Source organism: Metopolophium dirhodum, chromosome 4, assembly GCF_019925205.1.
Source record: "Metopolophium dirhodum isolate CAU chromosome 4, ASM1992520v1, whole genome shotgun sequence".
Taxonomy (NCBI): domain Eukaryota; kingdom Metazoa; phylum Arthropoda; class Insecta; order Hemiptera; family Aphididae; genus Metopolophium; species Metopolophium dirhodum.
The window spans coordinates 22,039,427-22,060,207 of NC_083563.1; the positions used below are offsets into that span (position 1 = coordinate 22,039,427).

A 20,781-nucleotide genomic window follows, 5' to 3' on the forward strand; every position below is an offset into this window, starting at 1 on the left:
AAATGCGTTTAACTTGCATTCACTCATTTTAGTATTTTAGTATTAATAGGTAATGACAGCACAGTTTAATTGGTTGTTATAAAATAGATGAAAAAATATGGATGTGTTATGGATGTCTAAAATATAATAACTAGTATGACTGTAAGTCTGTAAAAGTATCCTTCATTCTTTAGGCCTTAGCCACTATATAATTACCTTACTTTTGCTTGCAGCGCATACAGTTCATTAAGCGTCATTAAGTGATATATATCTTAGTCCGTGCCTCCGTGGCGTAAGTCTATAATATAAGTAAATTACTAGTACTATAGTTATTACATCAGTACATTGTATTCCAATCAACAGTAATTTAACTATCTAACTGTTATAACATTTTGTTAAGGCTAAAAAAAATGTTCAAAATGATATAACCGTAAACTTTATACTCAATACATAGTCTATATATTTTATGGAATTTTGAAGTATATACCTAGGTTGAATAAGTTTATCAAACGGTTAAACAGTTACTTCATTATAACTGTTTTCACATATAGACATAGGCGCAGCTATAGAACTCTAAAACGTGGGGTGCTATAATATTTCATATTTCAAAAACAAAATTTATGGTATTACACTATAATAATGATAGTTAGTCCTAAAAAATCAAGGGATGCTAAATTAGAACTTGCGGGTGCTCAAGACCCTTTCACATCCCCCTAGTTGTGATAATACATATAGAATAATGTAAACACCTATAGCCTATGTATAAAATAGAAGACTTGGGGAAAACACATTACCAAAACCGGGAAAACATAAAAACATATTGCTTATATTTATATATGACTAGACTATATAATATTATATACATAGCTACAAGAGTTAGTAGCGCCAAACACGTATAACGGTGGTGGGTGTTATTTTTGCCGTGGTAGTATAATAAATAATAATTATGGCAACAGGGCAATTACTTATAATATGTTATCCATTTTAATTTTTATCATAAATAAGTGTTAAATGCTTAAATCTATAAAATTGAATACTCTATAGAAGATAGTAGGTATAGAATAATATAATGTACTGGTATAGAAATACCACTATAATACAGTCGTACACTCGTACCCGCATGTGTTGTCTCCGTCTTTTAGACACGTACGGATGTACGACATACCAAATTTTCGTTTGCCAGTTTCAATAGTCTGCTTTTAATTTTTATATTAGAGTGAATTAAACTACTATACAATTTAAAGGTAAGATTTTCATCTAGGGCACGACGTGGCTTTTATTAATATTACTATTTTTATGTAAGTATTATAACCTTTTTGAAACTGTACATTTTAAAATGATCATAATTTACTTAAAATTAATGATATCACTAATTTCCAAGTTTCCTAAAACGCCAGGAAACAAAAAAAAAATGAATAAAGTTCGAAAGTGTTTAAGCAAAACCAGTTTTTGGAAAAATAGATTTTGTTTTTTTTTCCAACTAAAAAATAAATAAATAAATAACTGTAGATACATGGATTTTAGAATTTTCCATGCACCATAACATTTTCAATAATTGTATACTTTTTAACCTAAGGAATAAGACATTTTTTAATTTTATTAGTTTTTCTTTGGTTATTGACATTATTGACAAAAAAAATGTTCCGCTAGGTCCAAAAACTATAAAACTCAATACAAGGTTCTTCATAAGTTATTATTAGTATAATTTAAAAAGAAGACTCGAAATATTTTCTACGTGCGTCTGAAATTAAAATTTGTCAAAATTACGAAAATTTTGAATTATTTTGAGATAGAAATTCATCATAAGTTGTTCTACTTCTAACTAAAAAAAAAAAAGTTTACCACAAAGACAAATAATTTATTTTTTTATGAGCGTGTTTGTAGCTTTCTCTTGGCGAATAGACACTGCATTTATGTACCTATTTTGACGTACATTTCACCAGCCCCCCCAAATATAATTTTTGACATTTTTTTTTTGCGAAACATTAGTGTGCCATTAGTGTGAATTTGTGTGACTATTTTCAGAATTTGTGCGATACTGGTTTAACCGTAAATTCAAAAATATATATGGGGGGCTGTAGAAATGTTCCCCAGCCCCCCCTCATAGAAAAAATTACAATTTTCAAAATTTTCTTTTGCCAAACATTAGTGCGTCATTAGTGTGAATTTGTGCGACAACAACCAGAATTCGTGCGACACCCGTTATACTCGGAAAAATCGTTTTTCCATTTTGAGCATTTCCCCAGCCCCCCCTCATGGAAAAAATTACAATTTTCAAAATTTTCTTTTGCCAAACATTAGTGCGTCATTAGTGTGAATTTGTGCGACAACAACCAGAATTCGTGCGACACCCGTTATACTCGGAAAAATCGTTTTTCCATTTTGAGCATTTCCCCAGCCCCCCCTCATGGAAAAAATTACAATTTTCAAAATTTTCTTTTGCCAAACATTAGTGCGTCATTAGTGTGAATTTGTGCGACAACAACCAGAATTCGTGCGACACCCGATATACTCGGAAAAATCGTTTTTCCATTTTGAGCATTTCCCCAGCCCCCCCTCATAGAAAAAATTACAATTTTCAAAATTTACTTTTGCCAAACATTAGTGCGTCATTAGTGTGAATTTGTGCGACAACAACCAGAATTCGTGCGACACCCGTTATACTCGGAAAAATCGTTTTTCCATTTTGAGCATTTCCCCAGCCCCCCCTCATGGAAAAAATTACAATTTTCAAAATTTTCTTTTGCCAAACATTAGTGCGTCATTAGTGTGAATTTGTGCGACAACAACCTGCAGAATTCGTGCGACACCCGTTATACTCGGAAAAATCGTTTTTCCATTTTGAGCATTTCCCCAGCCCCCCCCCCCCCCCCTCATAGAAAAAATTACAATTTTCAAAATTTTCTTTTGCCAAACATTAGTGCGTCATTAGTGTGAATTTGTACTTAACATTATTGTACTTTCAGTATAATTTTAAATACGATTTTTTGAGATTTGTGTATCATGAAGATACTTATATAGATAAGTACAATCAATTATAATGTTGATGTTATAGTTTAAGGTTAAAACATTTGAGTATTTGACAAGACACTGAGTTGAACCGAATACAATTGTATTTAATGTAGGTAAATTGAAATTGAATGTAATGTTATAATATATTTTACTTCACCGATTATCAGATAGCCACTAAGCCAGCGATGAAACAATACTGCTTTGGGACGCGTATAATATGTAGCGTGTCAACGAGGTCCGTTTCGCCAGCACTGCCACTTTCGAATCATAATACCAAACCTTAATAGTATTATGTACTTTTTTTTGTACAATTTTGTACAACCAAAATTAAATTTTGTACAACCCTCCTAACCCGAGAAAACCCGGTTTTGTTATGCGCGTGCTGGAGAAACGTTTCCCCAGCACTGCCAATGTCGAAAATCTAAAAAGTTCAATTTTAAACTGTACAGTATTATTTACTTTTTTTTGTACAATTTTGTACAACCAAAATTTAATTTTGTACATCCCCCCAAACACGACCAAAACCGTTTTTCCTATGCGCATACTATTATGTACTATACTTGTGTACATTTTAATTGAATGACAAAACAGTTTTTCCATTTTTCAAATCAATTACCTGTATTTTCCTTTATTTCCTATGCCCATACTATTATGTACTATACTTGTGTATATTTTAATTGAATGATGATACAAATATAAAATACATAAAACGTAGGTAGTATACTATTTTATTCCTCTTTTACGTAATACTTAATATACCTTCCATTCTAATTTATTATTTATACATATTTTATCATACCTTTTTTTATCCAATAGATAATGATAAATACTTAATATACTTGCTTACAGTCTCTTCCGTGTTTGAAATTATGCCATTGATATTTGTTATTAAACCATTTAATTTATTGACGTGAATGATGTGATTATATTTTTAATACCAAAAGTCCGAAATGTAAATTTATCATTTTCTTTATAAATCTATATCAAATATTTTGGTAAGAATAAAAGTATGTTTATAATATTAATATTTTTAATTATTAAATAATCAAATTTAAAAATGAAATAATACAGGACAAAAACAGTAAGTATTACATATTTTAAGATTGTTTAAAGGACAATACAACTGATAATAATTTTTTTTTTATATATTTTTATAAAATATAATTAAAATCGATAATTATTTTATTACCATAACAAATACCTAGAATATAATCTAACTAAGGTAATGATACAACTAAAATTTGTTTATGATTATTCGATCGCTAGTTACGTTAAATTTTGACATTGCGGATGACGTTACGGATTCGTTCGCCGCGGCGGCGGCCATATAATATTATAATACACGGCAATATTTATTAATTTTTGGTTTAACTTAAAATAATTAAATAAATATTAATGAACTTATTTTCTTTCGACTGAACTAATCAAATATATTTAAGAGTACCTCATAATCTTTTCATTCGTATAATTATATCACATTTTGGCTTAATCTTTTAGAAAAAAAATAACACTCAAATAAATTATATTACGAATTTACCATGTATTCACTGCAGTAAACGTGTGTAATATTGTTTTGATCGTGACATCAAATACCTATAAATTTTATACGTCTAAACTGGCTATTTTAGTTTTAACTCGTAGCTAAAACTAGAAGTGAGTGAGGACTTGCATAATATTATTATCTATCAGTACTCTTACAAATTAGGATTGTTTTTAAATGATGATGAGTAATGACAGTTGTTATACCACGAATTAATTGAAACAGATCAAAATTATTTTTATTTTATATTTTAGTGTTTTACTATAATTAATAATTATTAATTATTATTTTTAATAAAGAAATTAAATACTCATACTTTATTTTATATTTATTTTGCCTTCTTTACATACAATTGTGAAAAAATTCAACAGGTACACTATAAATTGAATTTTGATAAAAACTTGCCAATTTTACTGTAAATTTGGTAAATTTACCGGTAAATTTACTTGGTAAAATACCAAAAAACCCTGGCGTATAATACTGTATACAAAAATATATAAATATTATAAACATACTTTTATTCTTACCAAAATATTTGATATAGATTTATAAAGAAAATGATAAATTTACATTTCGGACTTTTGGTATTAAAAATATAATCACATCATTCACGTCAATAAATTAAATGGTTTAATAACAAATATCAATGGCATAATTTCAAACACGGAAGAGACTGTAAGCAAGTATATTAAGTATTTATCATTATCTATTGGATAAAAAAAGGTATGATAAAATATGTATAAATAATAAATTAGAATGGAAGGTATATTAAGTATTACGTAAAAGAGGAATAAAATAGTATACTACCTACGTTTTATGTATTTTATATTTGTATCATCATTCAATTAAAATATACACAAGTATAGTACATAATAGTATGGGCATAGGAAATAAAGGAAAATACAGGTAATTGATTTGAAAAATGGAAAAAACTGTTTTGTCATTCAATTAAAATGTACACAAGTACTATACTTATACTATTCTGGTTGTTGTCGCACAAATTCACACTAATGACGCACTAATGTTTGGCAAAAGAAAATTTTGAAAATTGTAATTTTTTCTATGAGGGGGGGCTGGGGAAATGCTCAAAATGGAAAAACGATTTTTCCGAGTATAACGGGTGTCGCACGAATTCTGGTTGTTGTCGCACAAATTCACACTAATGACGCACTAATGTTTGGCAAAAGAAAATTTTGAAAATTGTAATTTTTTCCATGAGGGGGGGCTGGGGAAATGCTCAAAATGGAAAAACGATTTTTCCGAGTATAACGGGTGTCGCACGAATTCTGGTTGTTGTCGCACAAATTCACACTAATGACGCACTAATGTTTGGCAAAAGTAAATTTTGAAAATTGTAATTTTTTCTATGAGGGGGGGCTGGGGAAATGCTCAAAATGGAAAAACGATTTTTCCGAGTATATCGGGTGTCGCACGAATTCTGGTTGTTGTCGCACAAATTCACACTAATGACGCACTAATGTTTGGCAAAAGAAAATTTTGAAAATTGTAATTTTTTCCATGAGGGGGGGCTGGGGAAATGCTCAAAATGGAAAAACGATTTTTCCGAGTATAACGGGTGTCGCACGAATTCTGGTTGTTGTCGCACAAATTCACACTAATGACGCACTAATGTTTGGCAAAAGAAAATTTTGAAAATTGTAATTTTTTCCATGAGGGGGGGCTGGGGAAATGCTCAAAATGGAAAAACGATTTTTCCGAGTATAACGGGTGTCGCACGAATTCTGGTTGTTGTCGCACAAATTCACACTAATGACGCACTAATGTTTGGCAAAAGAAAATTTTGAAAATTGTAATTTTTTCTATGAGGGGGGGCTGGGGAACATTTCTACAGCCCCCCATATATATTTTTGAATTTACGGTTAAACCAGTATCGCACAAATTCTGAAAATAGTCACACAAATTCACACTAATGGCACACTAATGTTTCGCAAAAAAAAAATGTCAAAAATTATATTTGGGGGGGCTGGTGAAATGTACGTCCTATTTTGCCTATACAATACGCCAACGAACACATTATGTGTGAAGTACGTAAAACAATTTTTTTTTATATTCTACTTATCATCAGTATTTACGACAGTTTTTAGCGTAATCTAAACCCTAGAGTCTGGGCGATAGGTTGAACATATTTTACATTTATATATTTTTTTATCTTTTTGTTTGGATACTATAGTATCTAATACAATTCAATATAAATTGGTTGGGTTTAACTCAGTGTTACAATGGCTTGTATAAAATTTTTTTTTACCTATGAGGCCAACGAAATTTAAACACCCACCACCTAAAAAACAAAAACCCGTGTCTATTGAGGGGGGCATAAGGAGGACAAGTCTAGTTTTATTAAGCTTTACCCAAATATTAAAATAATAGGTACTAGACATAATTTATTATTAAATAATTTATTGAATTTTAAATAATTTTTAAAATTAAATTAACTAGCAATTAACCTTTGAAAAGGATTTTCCCGCAGATATTGAAGATACAAGTATTGATCCAACATCCAAGTACTTTATGTAAGTCGTAAATAAATTTGGATAAGCATTTTGAAGGTCATAACTAGCTAATATTTTAAGAATTTTTAGACATACGATCGGTTGTACAGATTTGACCATTTAAAATTCCCTGAATAATAATATTATTATAGATTACTTAATGGTACAATAATTTAATTGATATGTTATTGCACCAATGGCTACACTGCTGTATTATGTATAGGTAGGTATTATAATACTATAATATGTTCATCTAAAACGGAAAAACGCAATATATATATATGTATAATTATATTATGATACACGTGAGACGGTGTGAAATGTGAACTATTAATAAGTAAATTATTTAATAATATATTAAAATAAATTACGTCACGCACGGTGTCTTATTATAGTCCGTTTTCGAAAATAATAATTATTATAATTTTACATAGGTAATACACATTACACGTGCGTGTGAACATTTCACGTCCCATGTCGCAGAAAAAGATAATAATATACATATTATTTTTTTCTATGTAATTTGACATTTTTCGTTTGGAACACGAAATAAAAAATTTGTATTTTTTGCGTTTTACTTTGACCATTTCCATCCGTTTTCCAAATATTTTTACCTATGTCATTATAGTAATGTAGTGACAAAGTTTACCTAAGTACCTAATATAATAGATTGGCCATTACCTAATGATTATATGGTATGCATATTATCAGCTAATGCCTAATAGATAGGTAACTACTTTAAACTACAGCTATCTCATACCTGTGTTAGGGGGAATACGTTGCATAAATACGTATTCGACCAAACCAAAAAGTTTAATAGGTATGTACTTAATGTCTTACATATAGAAAAATATTTAAAATATACGAAGGTTATATTATCTATAAAAACTACAGTTTATAACTTTTGTAAATAATTATTTTAATATACAGTTACTAAACATGCACATATTTTGTCCACATTTAGGTTCTTTATGTTATACATATAGAAAAGTATTGAAATTATAAGTTGTACAAAAATTGTTTATTTTTGTTTTGGTATATATAATATTAAATATAATATAGTTGCCATCACAACCAAACTAAACGACCACCGTCCGTCCACCAATCAAATAATATTAATGACAAAAATGATATAGATATGTATTTTAATTTTTATACTAAATAGGTAATTTGTATACAAATTATATTTTTAATGCTTCCCTATATACTTTTCTATAACATAAAGTAAATACTAAGGTTCTGTGTTTGGTCACAAAGGGTCTAGCCCGTATTATGCTTCTTCAGCGGCTACAGGAAGCATCTCGAACCTCGGTATCACTCTTCGTTATTTCGATTGATATTGTACTTACGTTTATCAAACAATAATTGTGTTAGGGTACCTACCTAATTGAATTAAAGAAAACTACGTAATACTTGGTTACATTTTTAGGAAAAAAACCTAATGTTTTTACAATTTGTCGGAAAATTTTCACTAAAAATTGTAGGAATCAATTTAATAGTTTCGATAATAGGATGACTGAAGTGGCAAGAGCTGGAACAACAGCAGTTAATTTTTTCACGAAATTAGATATAATCTTATATAATATCTTTAACTAATTAAATTGTATGTAGGTACTTATTTATGACACATTTGAATTTTGCATACATAGCCACATAGGTACATGTTTGAAAAACACAGGCAGTGCCTAAAATCATCGGCATTAGGATAAATAATAGTCGGAACCATAGGCGTGCGCACAGGGGCAGCATTGCAGCAAGGTGTGCTCTTGCTGCCCCTGGACGGTTTGAATATTGCATGGGCCGAACTGGTCCAAGCTGGGCCAACACACCGGTAATGGACAATAAAAAATGAGTTGGTTATCCAAAAAGACAAAAAAAACACATCGACAACAGACTTCTACAGTTCTACAGTATTCTATGACCATTATTTATTACAGATGTATCATACTATCATGTGCATAAATGCATAATATGAGAAGTTATCTATATAGTAATAGACAATAGTATAATTGATTGAAAAATGAAAACTAAAAATAAACATGATTCCCGTGTTCCGTCATAACGATGCAGTACACAGATACTATTAATAATTTCATTATCAATTTACCACTGTCCCTCACTCCCTCATTCTATTGCAGTTAATACTTTATTACATTCGATTTGTCATTGTCATATTTGCTGTTGATTGTTGTTGATGCATACTCGCCTAGTCAGTAGTCGGCACTAGTCGGCAGTCGCGTATAATATCTTATATCACGCATTTATGCAACATTGTTTTGTTGTTAACATACGTTTAACAGTTTTATTTTTTTCTTATAATATTATATAAGTATTAGTGTATTATATTTATACAACTGTCAACTATACAAGGATTGGTGCAGTGCAATTTTAATTATTTTGAATCTTTTTATACTTTTAATATTAGTTGTTAAAAATATAATTCAAATGAATTCAAATAAACGTAAAGGTTGTGCAGAGAAAATCCGAGAGAAAAAAATGAAACTGTTGGCATCAGTAGGAAAAATGTTGATATGGTATACCGGTGTTGAGCAAAAACAATTTATGATTAACCAATGATTATCGTTTGAAATAGTTTTATTTAAAGGTCAAAGGTTAAATTTTGATTTTGAGCTTAAAAATATTAACTTAATACCCATGTATGGGCCGGCAAAAATATTCGCAGCCCCCGACTTGAAACTCTGCGCACGCCTATGGTCGGAACCCACCCATCTAGTCATACTGAGCAGAGCTGGGTGGTTAATAAGTTTATCATATAAATATAATAAAATTTAACTCAACTAAACTATATTCAAATTTAAAAAAGCGGGTAAGTGGGTTACTCTGTATTGTAAAATAGGTTACAAATGGGTCACTGTAATGGATGGTGTTAAATTTGAATTGTATGCGAAAAACGATTTTGAGAAGAAGACGGTTTGTCAACCTAGGATATTTTATATTATATTTAAAAAGTTATTATTAATACGGTAGGTAGCCGGTAAGTTTAATTAATATTGTTAATTTTTTAAATTTTCAATCCTTAGCTATAAAACTTAAACATTTTATAAATTTTAAACGGCAAAATAATTTTAAGTTTTCAATTTGATACATTTTATCAAAATTTGAACTAGTAAGTGTAACTATACCTAAAGTGCTTATAAAAAATCAAGACTAGGTATATGTATTTAGAATATTTTTAAACTGAAATTGTAACAATGTGTGAGGAGCATTGCACTAAATTTTAAATTTTTTAGACCCAACAAGGCAACAAACAATATTTTATTGACATTGAAAAAATATTTTGTTAATATTTAATTTATTGAAAAAAAAAAACTAAAAAAATTGAAAATGAAAATGTCCGTAAACAGCTCAACCGAAAATTGTATCATGTATAGAATATTATAAAACAAACATATGATGAAAATTCAAGTATTTGCAGTTATTTGATTTTGAATTACAACAAAATAAACTCGATGAGAAATCAGCTATTGATGTAAAAATTTGAACTTCGAACGATTAAAAAAATCTAATTCAACTTTATGGTAGACATTTTTTTTTTTGATAAAGCTAGGCAAACTTGTGAAGAATCTGTTATTAAATTTTCCATATCTTGACTACAAAAAATTTATTTAAATGAATTACAACTCGTAATAATTTGCAAACTTTCGCGATTTTTACGAATTTTATCAAAATTCTAACTTAAGTCCATATAAAAATATTGTGGAATCACACTCAACTTTTTTTTTTAATTTCCATTAACAACTTACGAGGAACCGTGTATTACATTTTCTGTACTTGAGTCTACAGGCGTTTATAATAATAAATAATAATGGTTAATCAAAAACCACTGGGTACGTTGGCCCATTGGGCTGCTTTTAAAATCAGCCCTAGGCAAATGCCCACCTTGACTCCCCCCCCCCCAAATTACGCCACGTGTTACCTTTAAAATTCGCCTCCCCCATGTTATCTTATCTGGTTCCATTTCTGGGTTATAATGCAAGAGTACCAATTTGACTGTTTATGATCTTTTTGAGCTATTTAGTATTTATGAACATTTTAAATGTTTGACCTAAAATTGTTTTCCTACTTACATTGGAAAAATGTTGTTTTCTTCTAGGTAAAAAATCTTGGCAACTTAATGCTTCTTAAAATGGTTCTTATGTTTTAGAGGACGTAGCACTCACATGTGTTGTATCCGTATTACAAGCGATCAATATAGACAATTTGTGTTTAACAGTTCCAATTTTATATAGTAACATACTATCAAGCTTAAAGGTTAAATATTATCATGTGTTTTACTCATTGGTGTTATACAATATTTGAAGTTTTAAGCGAGATATTAAAGGTAGGTATGTAAAATCTGGGGCCCCCACCTAAAAGAAAAACGTAAATCAGCAAACAATCGACTTCACCTCCTCCGACCACTCCTTAACTCCAAAATACCACTCCAAAACAAACTTATTATATATAAGTCAATCATAAGACCAGTCTGGTCTTATGGAATAGCAATCTGGGGTCCAGCCAAGCCATCAAACATCAGGCCAATTCAGGCTTTTCAATCAATTGCGCTAAGGTTAGTAACCAAAGCCCCCGGGTACGTTTCGAACTCTACCTTACACAATGACTTAAAAATAACAACTACCACTGAACTAGCCAAAACAATGTACAAACGCTTTCACCAAAATCTAAGCACGCATAGCAATACTTTAATATCACACATGTCCTCCATCACCCTCCCAAAAAACCCGCCACGCAGACTTAAGCGTAAATGGTGTAGAGACCTATTAAATTAGTAAAAGAGGTGTTACCATTGGGTTTCTTCCTCAACACGATATTCATGTCATTTTATTCTGTTTTATATCTCATTTGCTTATTGTAATTACTGTGTACAGATTGTAAAATTATCTTTCTTAATAAAAAAAAAAAAAAAAGGTATGTAAAATATTACAATTTCAAAATTTTCAACTTTCTTAAAAATTAAAATATTATAAAAAAACCTTGGGAAAAAAAAAAATATTTTTATTTTTAACTTTTAAGTTTGATAATAGGTCAATTCCTTCCAATATTAAAGCTTACTACACAAAATTAGAACCGCTGAACACAGATGTAACTGTTTGTAAGATGGAGACAATCCATGCTGGTACTATAATTTATAATACTATAATATACTATTTATTATGTACTATTCCATATACAATTTTTTATCCGTGTCTTCAATTTTAACACTACATTATCTACATAAACTCAATAACGAGGAATACACAAAACCAACTATACAGCAGAAGTAAGTTCCTGGATTTCTTTTTATTTATTATTTACTGATTTTCTTGTTTGTTCGTTCTTTTTAACAATACTACTCAACAGAAAGACAACAAAATATTGTTTCAAATTTTACTACATAATTTGCAAAGAACAAATAATACTTAAAATAAAAAATAAAAACAATACATTTAAATTAGCTTCATTTAAATTCTTCAACCCAATATATTGACAAATAAAATTAAGTATGTTTATATAAAAATGCTTTGTTCAGAAAATATTATTTGTAAACTTTAAAATTAAGTAGGTAAATACATATATATACGTGTGTATATATATATACACAATTTATGTATGTGTAATTCATGTTTTCATATTCTAATATTCATACATTTAATACATTATTAATTATATGTACATCTCATTGAGATTTAACAATACAATTTTGAAGATAGATTCAATCCTAGAAAAAGTGAAAAAAGATATTGAAACTGACATTTGCTTATACACAACGGAATGAATATTTTATCGTTTTGACTTTATCATCGACAACCCACTCAATAGAATTATCATAGAATATACTTATAACAATCCTAAGTTACTTGCTTCTTCTTCTTGCAATGTATGACAGTAATCGGTTACCAAACAAGAATGTTGAAATTCCCAATAAACATAAATATTTCAATGTTATGAACATATCTAGGTATACCCAAAACATACCAAAAAGTATGAATATGCCTGGAAAATATGTAAAATAATTAGCATTTAGTTAGTATAGACTATAAATAATAACTAATTAAGGCGATTTAAGCCACTTACTAGCTAATGCCGAATGAAATCCAATGGCACTGAAATTGAATGGAAAGTTTTTTATATTAACTCCCAAGCGAGCCCACTGGAAAAGTTAAATTTTAATAACAAGTAGTCAATAAAAAGTATAACTGTAATTAATACTAACCAGAACAAAAAGAACCAACAGCGGTGCAAGAGATAATACAGTAAAAAGAAGGGATACAATATGAGGCGGTCTAGGTTCAGGTTCTCTAAAAGTATGCTATAACATATATAAACATAGTGTTAGGCATAATTCTTCAATTATAATATATATGCTTTAAGCACGAAATGTTTTACTTACAGATATTAATTTTTTTGGCTTATAAAAATCTGCAAAAGGTTCAGATGCATCTGATTCAACTTCAGAAAATTTCAATTTGATGTCACTAAAATGCCAAACAATAGGATTCTTTAACAGAGAATCACCAATAATTAAATCTATAGAATATAAACCAGTAGCATGTTTGAATGATACTGATTTAACGCCTAAGTCCTAAAAAAAAAAAAATATTAATTTAACATACAATTTATTAAATAAAATTAAAAAACATACCATATCTAATTTATAACTATTTTGAGAGTCTAATTCAGCGACAAATACACTTTGAGATCCAGTCTTAATATTTGTAAACCTAACAAATGCTTGGTGTACTAGTACATGTTTCTTAACTTGATAATCTTTAATAGCAAAGCGTACTATAATTCTTTGCATGTGGTCTGCTTTTAATTGAGTTGGCAACTTTTCACCATACTTTAAACTAAAAATGTATAATGTTAAACAAATAATTGGCCGAATAGAATATTTAATAGATTATTCATACGTTTGGAGTGATGGGCCTGTTTGTTGATCATTATCAGTAGTCCCAACTTTAAAATCAACAATGTTCACTGAAGAAGCTGATACTTTCACCTCAAGTGGAATAGCTGTATTGCCCAAAAGTGGAATTTTAACTTTTTCTAATGGTGTAGCACTAATCACTATACTATAGATTCCAATAGACAAATCTGGTTCATTAAAATCTAATTCATATACAGTCCTTAAAACAAAATACAAAATTGGTTAGTAAAAAAAATACTATTATTAGTTATACAAGTAATAATTTATTATACAAATATACAGGCACGGACACAAAAAAAATATTTTGAAGGGGGGTGAACCCCCAAACACCTGTATACGTCCCTACAAATAAAGATATAAACTCTTACTTGTCGGTAGTTGATTTGAACTTATTTTTAGACATTACAACTTTGTTATTTAACATTGCTGATTCAACACCAACCGAAAGAGATGTTGGCAATGGTTCTCCAAGCAAATTGGTGAAACGAACAGAAAGTATTTTTTGTGTATCATCTAGATCACCCATTGGTTTTACTAGTGTAGCAGCAATTGGCAAATGGTACTGTAAATATTTTATAGATATTAAAATAATAATAAAACAAAAGTTACTATATTATTTATTGCATAAATTAATAAAAGTCAGTAATCAACATACTTTGTTATTGGATAATGTTTTAAGAGCACTAAGTAAGAAATATGCTCCCTTAGGTGTTTGTACAGATTTACGAGACAAAAAGTAATTACTAAACATCAGAGCTTGATCATTTTGAATTGGGAATGAAGTATTGCATTGCACAGCATCACAAAATTTGTATACTCCAGTCAACACAAGGGCTAAAATTAAAATAGTATATAAAAACACTGATTAAAATGGAATTTTGTATATAATTTTACCGGTGACAGACAAGCCTCCTTCGAATTGTAAGAATTTACGATCAACTTGATCAACTTGCATAATGGCATCAGATAGACGATTGAAAGCGAAACGTCCTTCTGGGCCAAGACTTGCCAATAAATGTATTGAATATCCAAAACTGTAATAGAAAATATTTTATTTGATGATATTTTGATAATTAATAATTTTTCTAGGACATACTCAGTAATAGTATCATCAGGCTTCATTTTCCTTTTTATGATGTTTATAAGTTTAGTAATATCCTTGGGTTTAAGATTAAGGTTACTCAAAATACTGACTCCAAAGTATAAATCAGACATGTGAACATCTCTAATATCTTTCTTCTCTAACATAGTGTAAACATCCTGAAAATATGATAATTTATAATAACAGTTTACAAGTTATCTAAATAGAACAAATTTTATTACTTGGACTGATTCATCAACAACTAATTTTCCTGAACATATGGCAATTGCATTCCATGCACTTGTTGAAAAATATACAGCATCTAATGATTTTGATTTCCCAACTAATTTCACTAATTTATTACAGACGGCCTGTCGAAAAATAAATTTAATAACTTAGTAAGTATTAGTTAATAATAAATAAATAAAAAAAAGTGGATAAGTGATATGAGTAAAATGATATAATATCATTGTATAAGAAAAACGATTCTGAGCGAAAACGGTCAGTCAGCCTATGATATTACCAAGTATATTTGATGATATTATTGTGAATAAAGTAATTTATATATAACCTATTTACGTGGAGCCTTGTTTTAAATTTTCAATCCTTAGCCATAAAAGTTGAACATTTTATAAATTTTTAATTACAAAATAATTATTACATTTTAAATTTGATAAATTTTGTCAAAATTTGAACTTTAAATGCTTACAAAAAAAAATTGTGCCTATGTATTTTTAATATTTTTCAACTGCTATTAGAACGATATATCAGGAGCCTTATATTAAATGTTCACTCTTTTTTACCCAACAAATAAAATTTTATTGATATTTATAGAAAAAAAAATTAAATAAATTGAAAATTGCCAATGTCTGTTAACAGCTCAAAAAGAGTCAAAATATTTTCAAAATGTTATGGTGTATATAAAATGCTAAATGAACATTCAGTGAAATTTTCAAGTATCTACAGTCATTCATTTTAGAGTTACACCAAAAACCAAAATCTATTTTCTCGAAAACAGATTTTGCGTAAAAATTCCCGTTTTTCCTTAATTTTTCTTTTGTTTTTCACGTCGCTTTTGAAAACTACTGGGAAATTTTTACTTTTGACCCCCTACAGTACCAACAAGATTCACTTTCCTATCAGAAAAGTTACTGTTGAAGAAAATCCAAGCACTTTTACTGTCCTAAAAGGTGATGACAGACACAAAAATAAAAAATTTAAAAAAAATTTAAAAGAAAACACACATCATTGTAAAATCAATACATTCATCGCTTCGCTCAGAATCTAAAATATTTATGACTAATTGTATTAATTTTTATTAATATTAAACTAATAACTAATAATTACAGTACTAACATTTTATGTTTATACACTTCAAAAAATCAAAGTTAGCAAATTAATTATTAACACACTAAATAAGTAATAATGCTAATCCCTATATAACTCTGTGTATTTATATAAATTATCATGTCTTTTCACTTTTTTTTTTGTGGGGGGGGGGACTAGGGGTGTATGATAGTCACTTCTAGTGGTTGATGATCAATTGTGTTAAAACTACAGATTGTATTAGATGTATCAAGATAGTATCGAACATGGACCAATATATTAGTCTGGGGTTAGTATCGATTAACGAATATTTTCTATACTATAGGTCGATATTTGGAATAAAATTTAAAGTAATTCAAATCTTTGCAGGCAATGAAGTGGATGAGTATTCAATTAATTTTAATTAATTGTATAAATATATACTTCTATTGGTAATTAGTTGGTAATTTAAATTAGCAAAATTATTATTATACAGCCCTAGTGAGAACAATAAAGTTCACTGACGGTTTTACACTTTTACAGGATTTCGTAAATTAAACAATAATTGTACTCTAGTTTTTTTTAAAGCCATTTTACACATTATATTAATCATAATGATCTGGGTTCTCCAAACATTTTTATTCAAAGGCCTTATAAAAAATTAAAACTCACAGCGGGTCAAAATGTTATGGTTTTTAAATTAGAAATATAATATATAGAATAACTAAAATAATATTGATTGTAAAAAATAGTCCAATTAAATTTTATATTTTTTAGTTCGTAAATAACACAAAAAAATAGTACCTAAATACCGAGTTTAACAATTTTAAAACACCCAAAGTAAACATTGAATAATGTAATATAATTATTAAATTAATACTGAATAGCACATTAAATAATAGCCTAATATATTTAGCTATGACGCAAACATAATAAATATAGGTAACATATAATTAATTGTACCAAAAAAAAATTTGGGTAATAGTTGAAAAATGTAACTATTATTTTAATTTGACTTGGAAACATGTAGCATAATACAAACAAAAACATTACGCATAGGTAATTAATTCAAATAAATATTTTAAAATCAGAATATTAAATCATAGATTTATGTCAACATTTCTAAATGAGTTATATACACACCATACATTTTATAGAATATAATTTAATACAAAGAATTATGTAGGTATTTAGTAATGAGTTTGGCTATATGGTCTACTACCATTAGGGTAGGATTGGGCCGGCGAGCTATCAAGAAAATTTTAATGGGCCACTCAAAATATGGGATGGTCATGAGCATTTGGCCATATATTATTTTTTATATGATAATGAGAAATTAGAGGTAGAAAATATAATTATTTGATTTGTTCAACCGAACAGTAGCTGTAATCAAACATTAAAAATCCTAATACTAATTCTATTATGGTTAACAACTAAACAACGGTGAAGTTGGTTTAGTATAGCTTGTAGTGTAGTATTATGACTTGTGAGTTACTCCATTTAAACACTAGGTATATGACATAAGAAGTAACCTTGGTAGCAACCAGTTTTTGTCAGGTGGCTGTATCGTATGTCCCCCAATTGACTCAGTTGAATTGAGTAAGCCATCTGTACGCCTGCCATGTTGTAAATCCCCGCCCTTGCGCACAAGTCAGATGTCGAGGTTATTTCTTATGTTGAATGGAATATTGTATAATAGCTAATCAACTTTTCAAAATACTTATAAAGAAATTTTATAGTATTTACGTACTTAATATGTCTAAATATGTTCTCAACTGAAGAAACCAGTAAAAAATAATAATTATATAAATGTTTTTATATTTTTAATCCAGGATATAAAGAGATGGCTGAGTCGATTTATTAATACATAAATGATAATATATTATGTTATCATTTAGAATAGTATTTTCTATTCTCAGTATTAAGAAAACCAAAATTATAGGTAACTATACATATTAACACCAAAAACTGTTCTTTAACAAAGCTATTTTAATACATTTTATTTAATTTAATAACTTATATAATTATAATATTATAATAACTACAAAAAAAATATTATTTCATTTTAAGTAAATATATTTTTATGTATAGAAAAAGATAATTCTTATATATAAATGAGTTTTTTAATTATTCTGATTAGAATGTAATAGGTACCTACCTAAAATTTATTTTACCTTTTTTTGATAATTTTTGTATAATTATCAAAACATTTTTACATATAACTACTAATGTACAGTTGACATAATATGATATATATCAGATTAATAAATTAATTAATAAATAAACACTAAAAATGAGTAAACCATAAAGTAATTAAATGTCAGCCTAAACATTTTTTTAAGGAATGAAAAAAAAAGAAAAGCTGAATATAATATATATATTATATATAGCTGTTAATGTAGTTTATTTTGACCAAATTAAATTATCTCTAGTGGACACTCACTTGAACACCAGGTATTTGTTGATCAAGCTGTTGCAATCCTGACACAGCATAGAAGACATCAGACAAATTTTCAGATTCTAAGCCCGAAAGCAGCACACTTTTTAGTTGGTCTTTGTCCCTAGATGTCAAGTATGTATCGACAGATAGACTTGACGTAAGGCAAAGACAACTGGTGACCACGAAAAACAAAAATACTAAAACAGTAAACAATGTTAATTTGTATCAAAATAATTTACATTAAAGAACAATATTCAAACAGTAGTGATCTCTTACCAACTTTCATGATGAGCGCTCTAAACCACACACACCAGATAAATGCGTTAACCAATTTGTTTAACTATACTAAACCATCACAGAGAATAAAACTGAGAAAAATTTAATAAAAATGAATTATTATGAAGTCTGACGTAGCCGGCTGAATATTTTTAATTTTTGTATACTCAATCAATTATGTGTTATCAGAAATAATCGTTAGGTTATGTTTACAACACGTCGCTTCATATTTATGTACAGCAAAGACGTGTCATTTATACGACCATCGACCAGGTCATACGCCTTTATCAGAGTTCGGTTGATACCATAGATGAAGAAATATTACCTGCTTCATAGATAATCACAGATACTATAGTACTATATAGTATATATATATACAGAGTGTATTTTATGTCATTGTACGCGGAAGTTTATAATGATTATGGATCGATGACATAGAATTACGTTAAAACAAAAAAAAGACGTTTTTCTTTATTTTTAACAGATAAAATAAAATGTTTTTGATATTCATAGAATAATAAACTAAAAAAAATCAAAACTGAAAATGTCCGTAAACAGTTCAAAATAGGTCAAAATATTTTAAACATTTTTTTTTTTTTTTATTGATCGTGAAGCCCGGCAACTATGGCCATTAGCTGTTTGTTTTTGTTTGTAGGGGAGGGAACAATAGGTGTAACACGTTTGTGTAGTTCTGGCAGATTTTTTAGTGGGCACTCGTGGGTATCTGCCATGCCCGGGTGGGGGATGGTGGCACTTATCTCCGGACACCGTGACTTGCCCGAAGAAAAATGCCGCCCATGAACCGAGGTTTGAACCAGCGTCGGTGTGCGTCACAACCGACGCCTTAGTCCGCTCGGCCACTCCGTCCCTCCTTTTTTTTTTTTTTTAAACATTTGTGTGATGGTATTAATGTATTATGGTGCACATAAAATGCTAATATAAACGTTCAAAGTTTCGTGTATCTACGGTCATTTTTTTTAAAGTTATACCATAAACCAAAATCAAATTTGCGTATAAATTGCCGTTTTTCCTTAATTTTTCTTTTGTTTTTCACGGTGCTTTTGAAAACTACTTGGGTATTTTTACTTTTGACCCCCCCAAAGTTCCAACTAGATTCACTTTCCTATCAGAAAAAAAATCTAAGCACTTTTACTGTCCTAAATGACTATAAATATGATGACAGACACAAAAAAACATTTAAAAAATATAAAAAAATTTAAAAAACAGATATCATCCTAAAATCAATACATTCATCGCTACACTCAGAATCTAAAAAAAATAGTGAAAGTAGGATGTATGTTATTTTTTTATATAGTTTCATGTTGTTAAAAAACTGTTTTTATTAAAAAATTATATTTTTTAATATTTTTTATCTATATAATTCTGTAAGTTTTTTACTTTTTTGAAACACAGCATAGAGTTTTAAAGTCATATTCCAAAGCAGAATATTTTTCGAAGTATTTTGATTCATAAAAATCTAATTTAGGGCGAGTAGTCTAGGAGGTATAAGCATTTAAAGTTTTGATTGGCGGAGTGTAGCGGTTGGGGTTACCCCGCAAATGTGTGTACACTACAACTCCGCTTGTCTAAACCTTAAATACTTATAACGCATTAACTACTCGTCCTAAATTCGATATTTATGTATTAAAATACTTAGAAAAATATTCTGCTTTGGAAAATGAAATTAAAACTATGCTGTCATTCAAAAAA

At 28.8% G+C, this 20,781-nt stretch overlaps 1 protein-coding gene across 1 annotated transcript; it reads right to left on the bottom strand.

Moving 5' to 3' along the window:
- Positions 1–12,415: 12,415 nt before the first annotated feature.
- On the bottom strand, positions 12,416–19,253 carry LOC132943340 (dolichyl-diphosphooligosaccharide--protein glycosyltransferase subunit 2). The gene is made up of 13 exons (XM_061012297.1): positions 19,072–19,253; positions 18,799–18,992; positions 15,293–15,421; positions 15,066–15,229; positions 14,864–15,003; positions 14,625–14,803; positions 14,338–14,531; positions 13,953–14,168; positions 13,685–13,889; positions 13,433–13,624; positions 13,256–13,351; positions 13,117–13,192; positions 12,416–13,035 (listed from the first exon to the last, which is right to left on the bottom strand). The coding sequence occupies exons 1-13, from the start codon at positions 19,079–19,081 to the stop codon at positions 12,896–12,898; spliced, it is 1,935 nt and encodes a 644-aa protein (XP_060868280.1). The 5' UTR covers positions 19,082–19,253; the 3' UTR covers positions 12,416–12,895.
- Between the last annotated feature and the right edge of the window lie 1,528 nt (positions 19,254–20,781).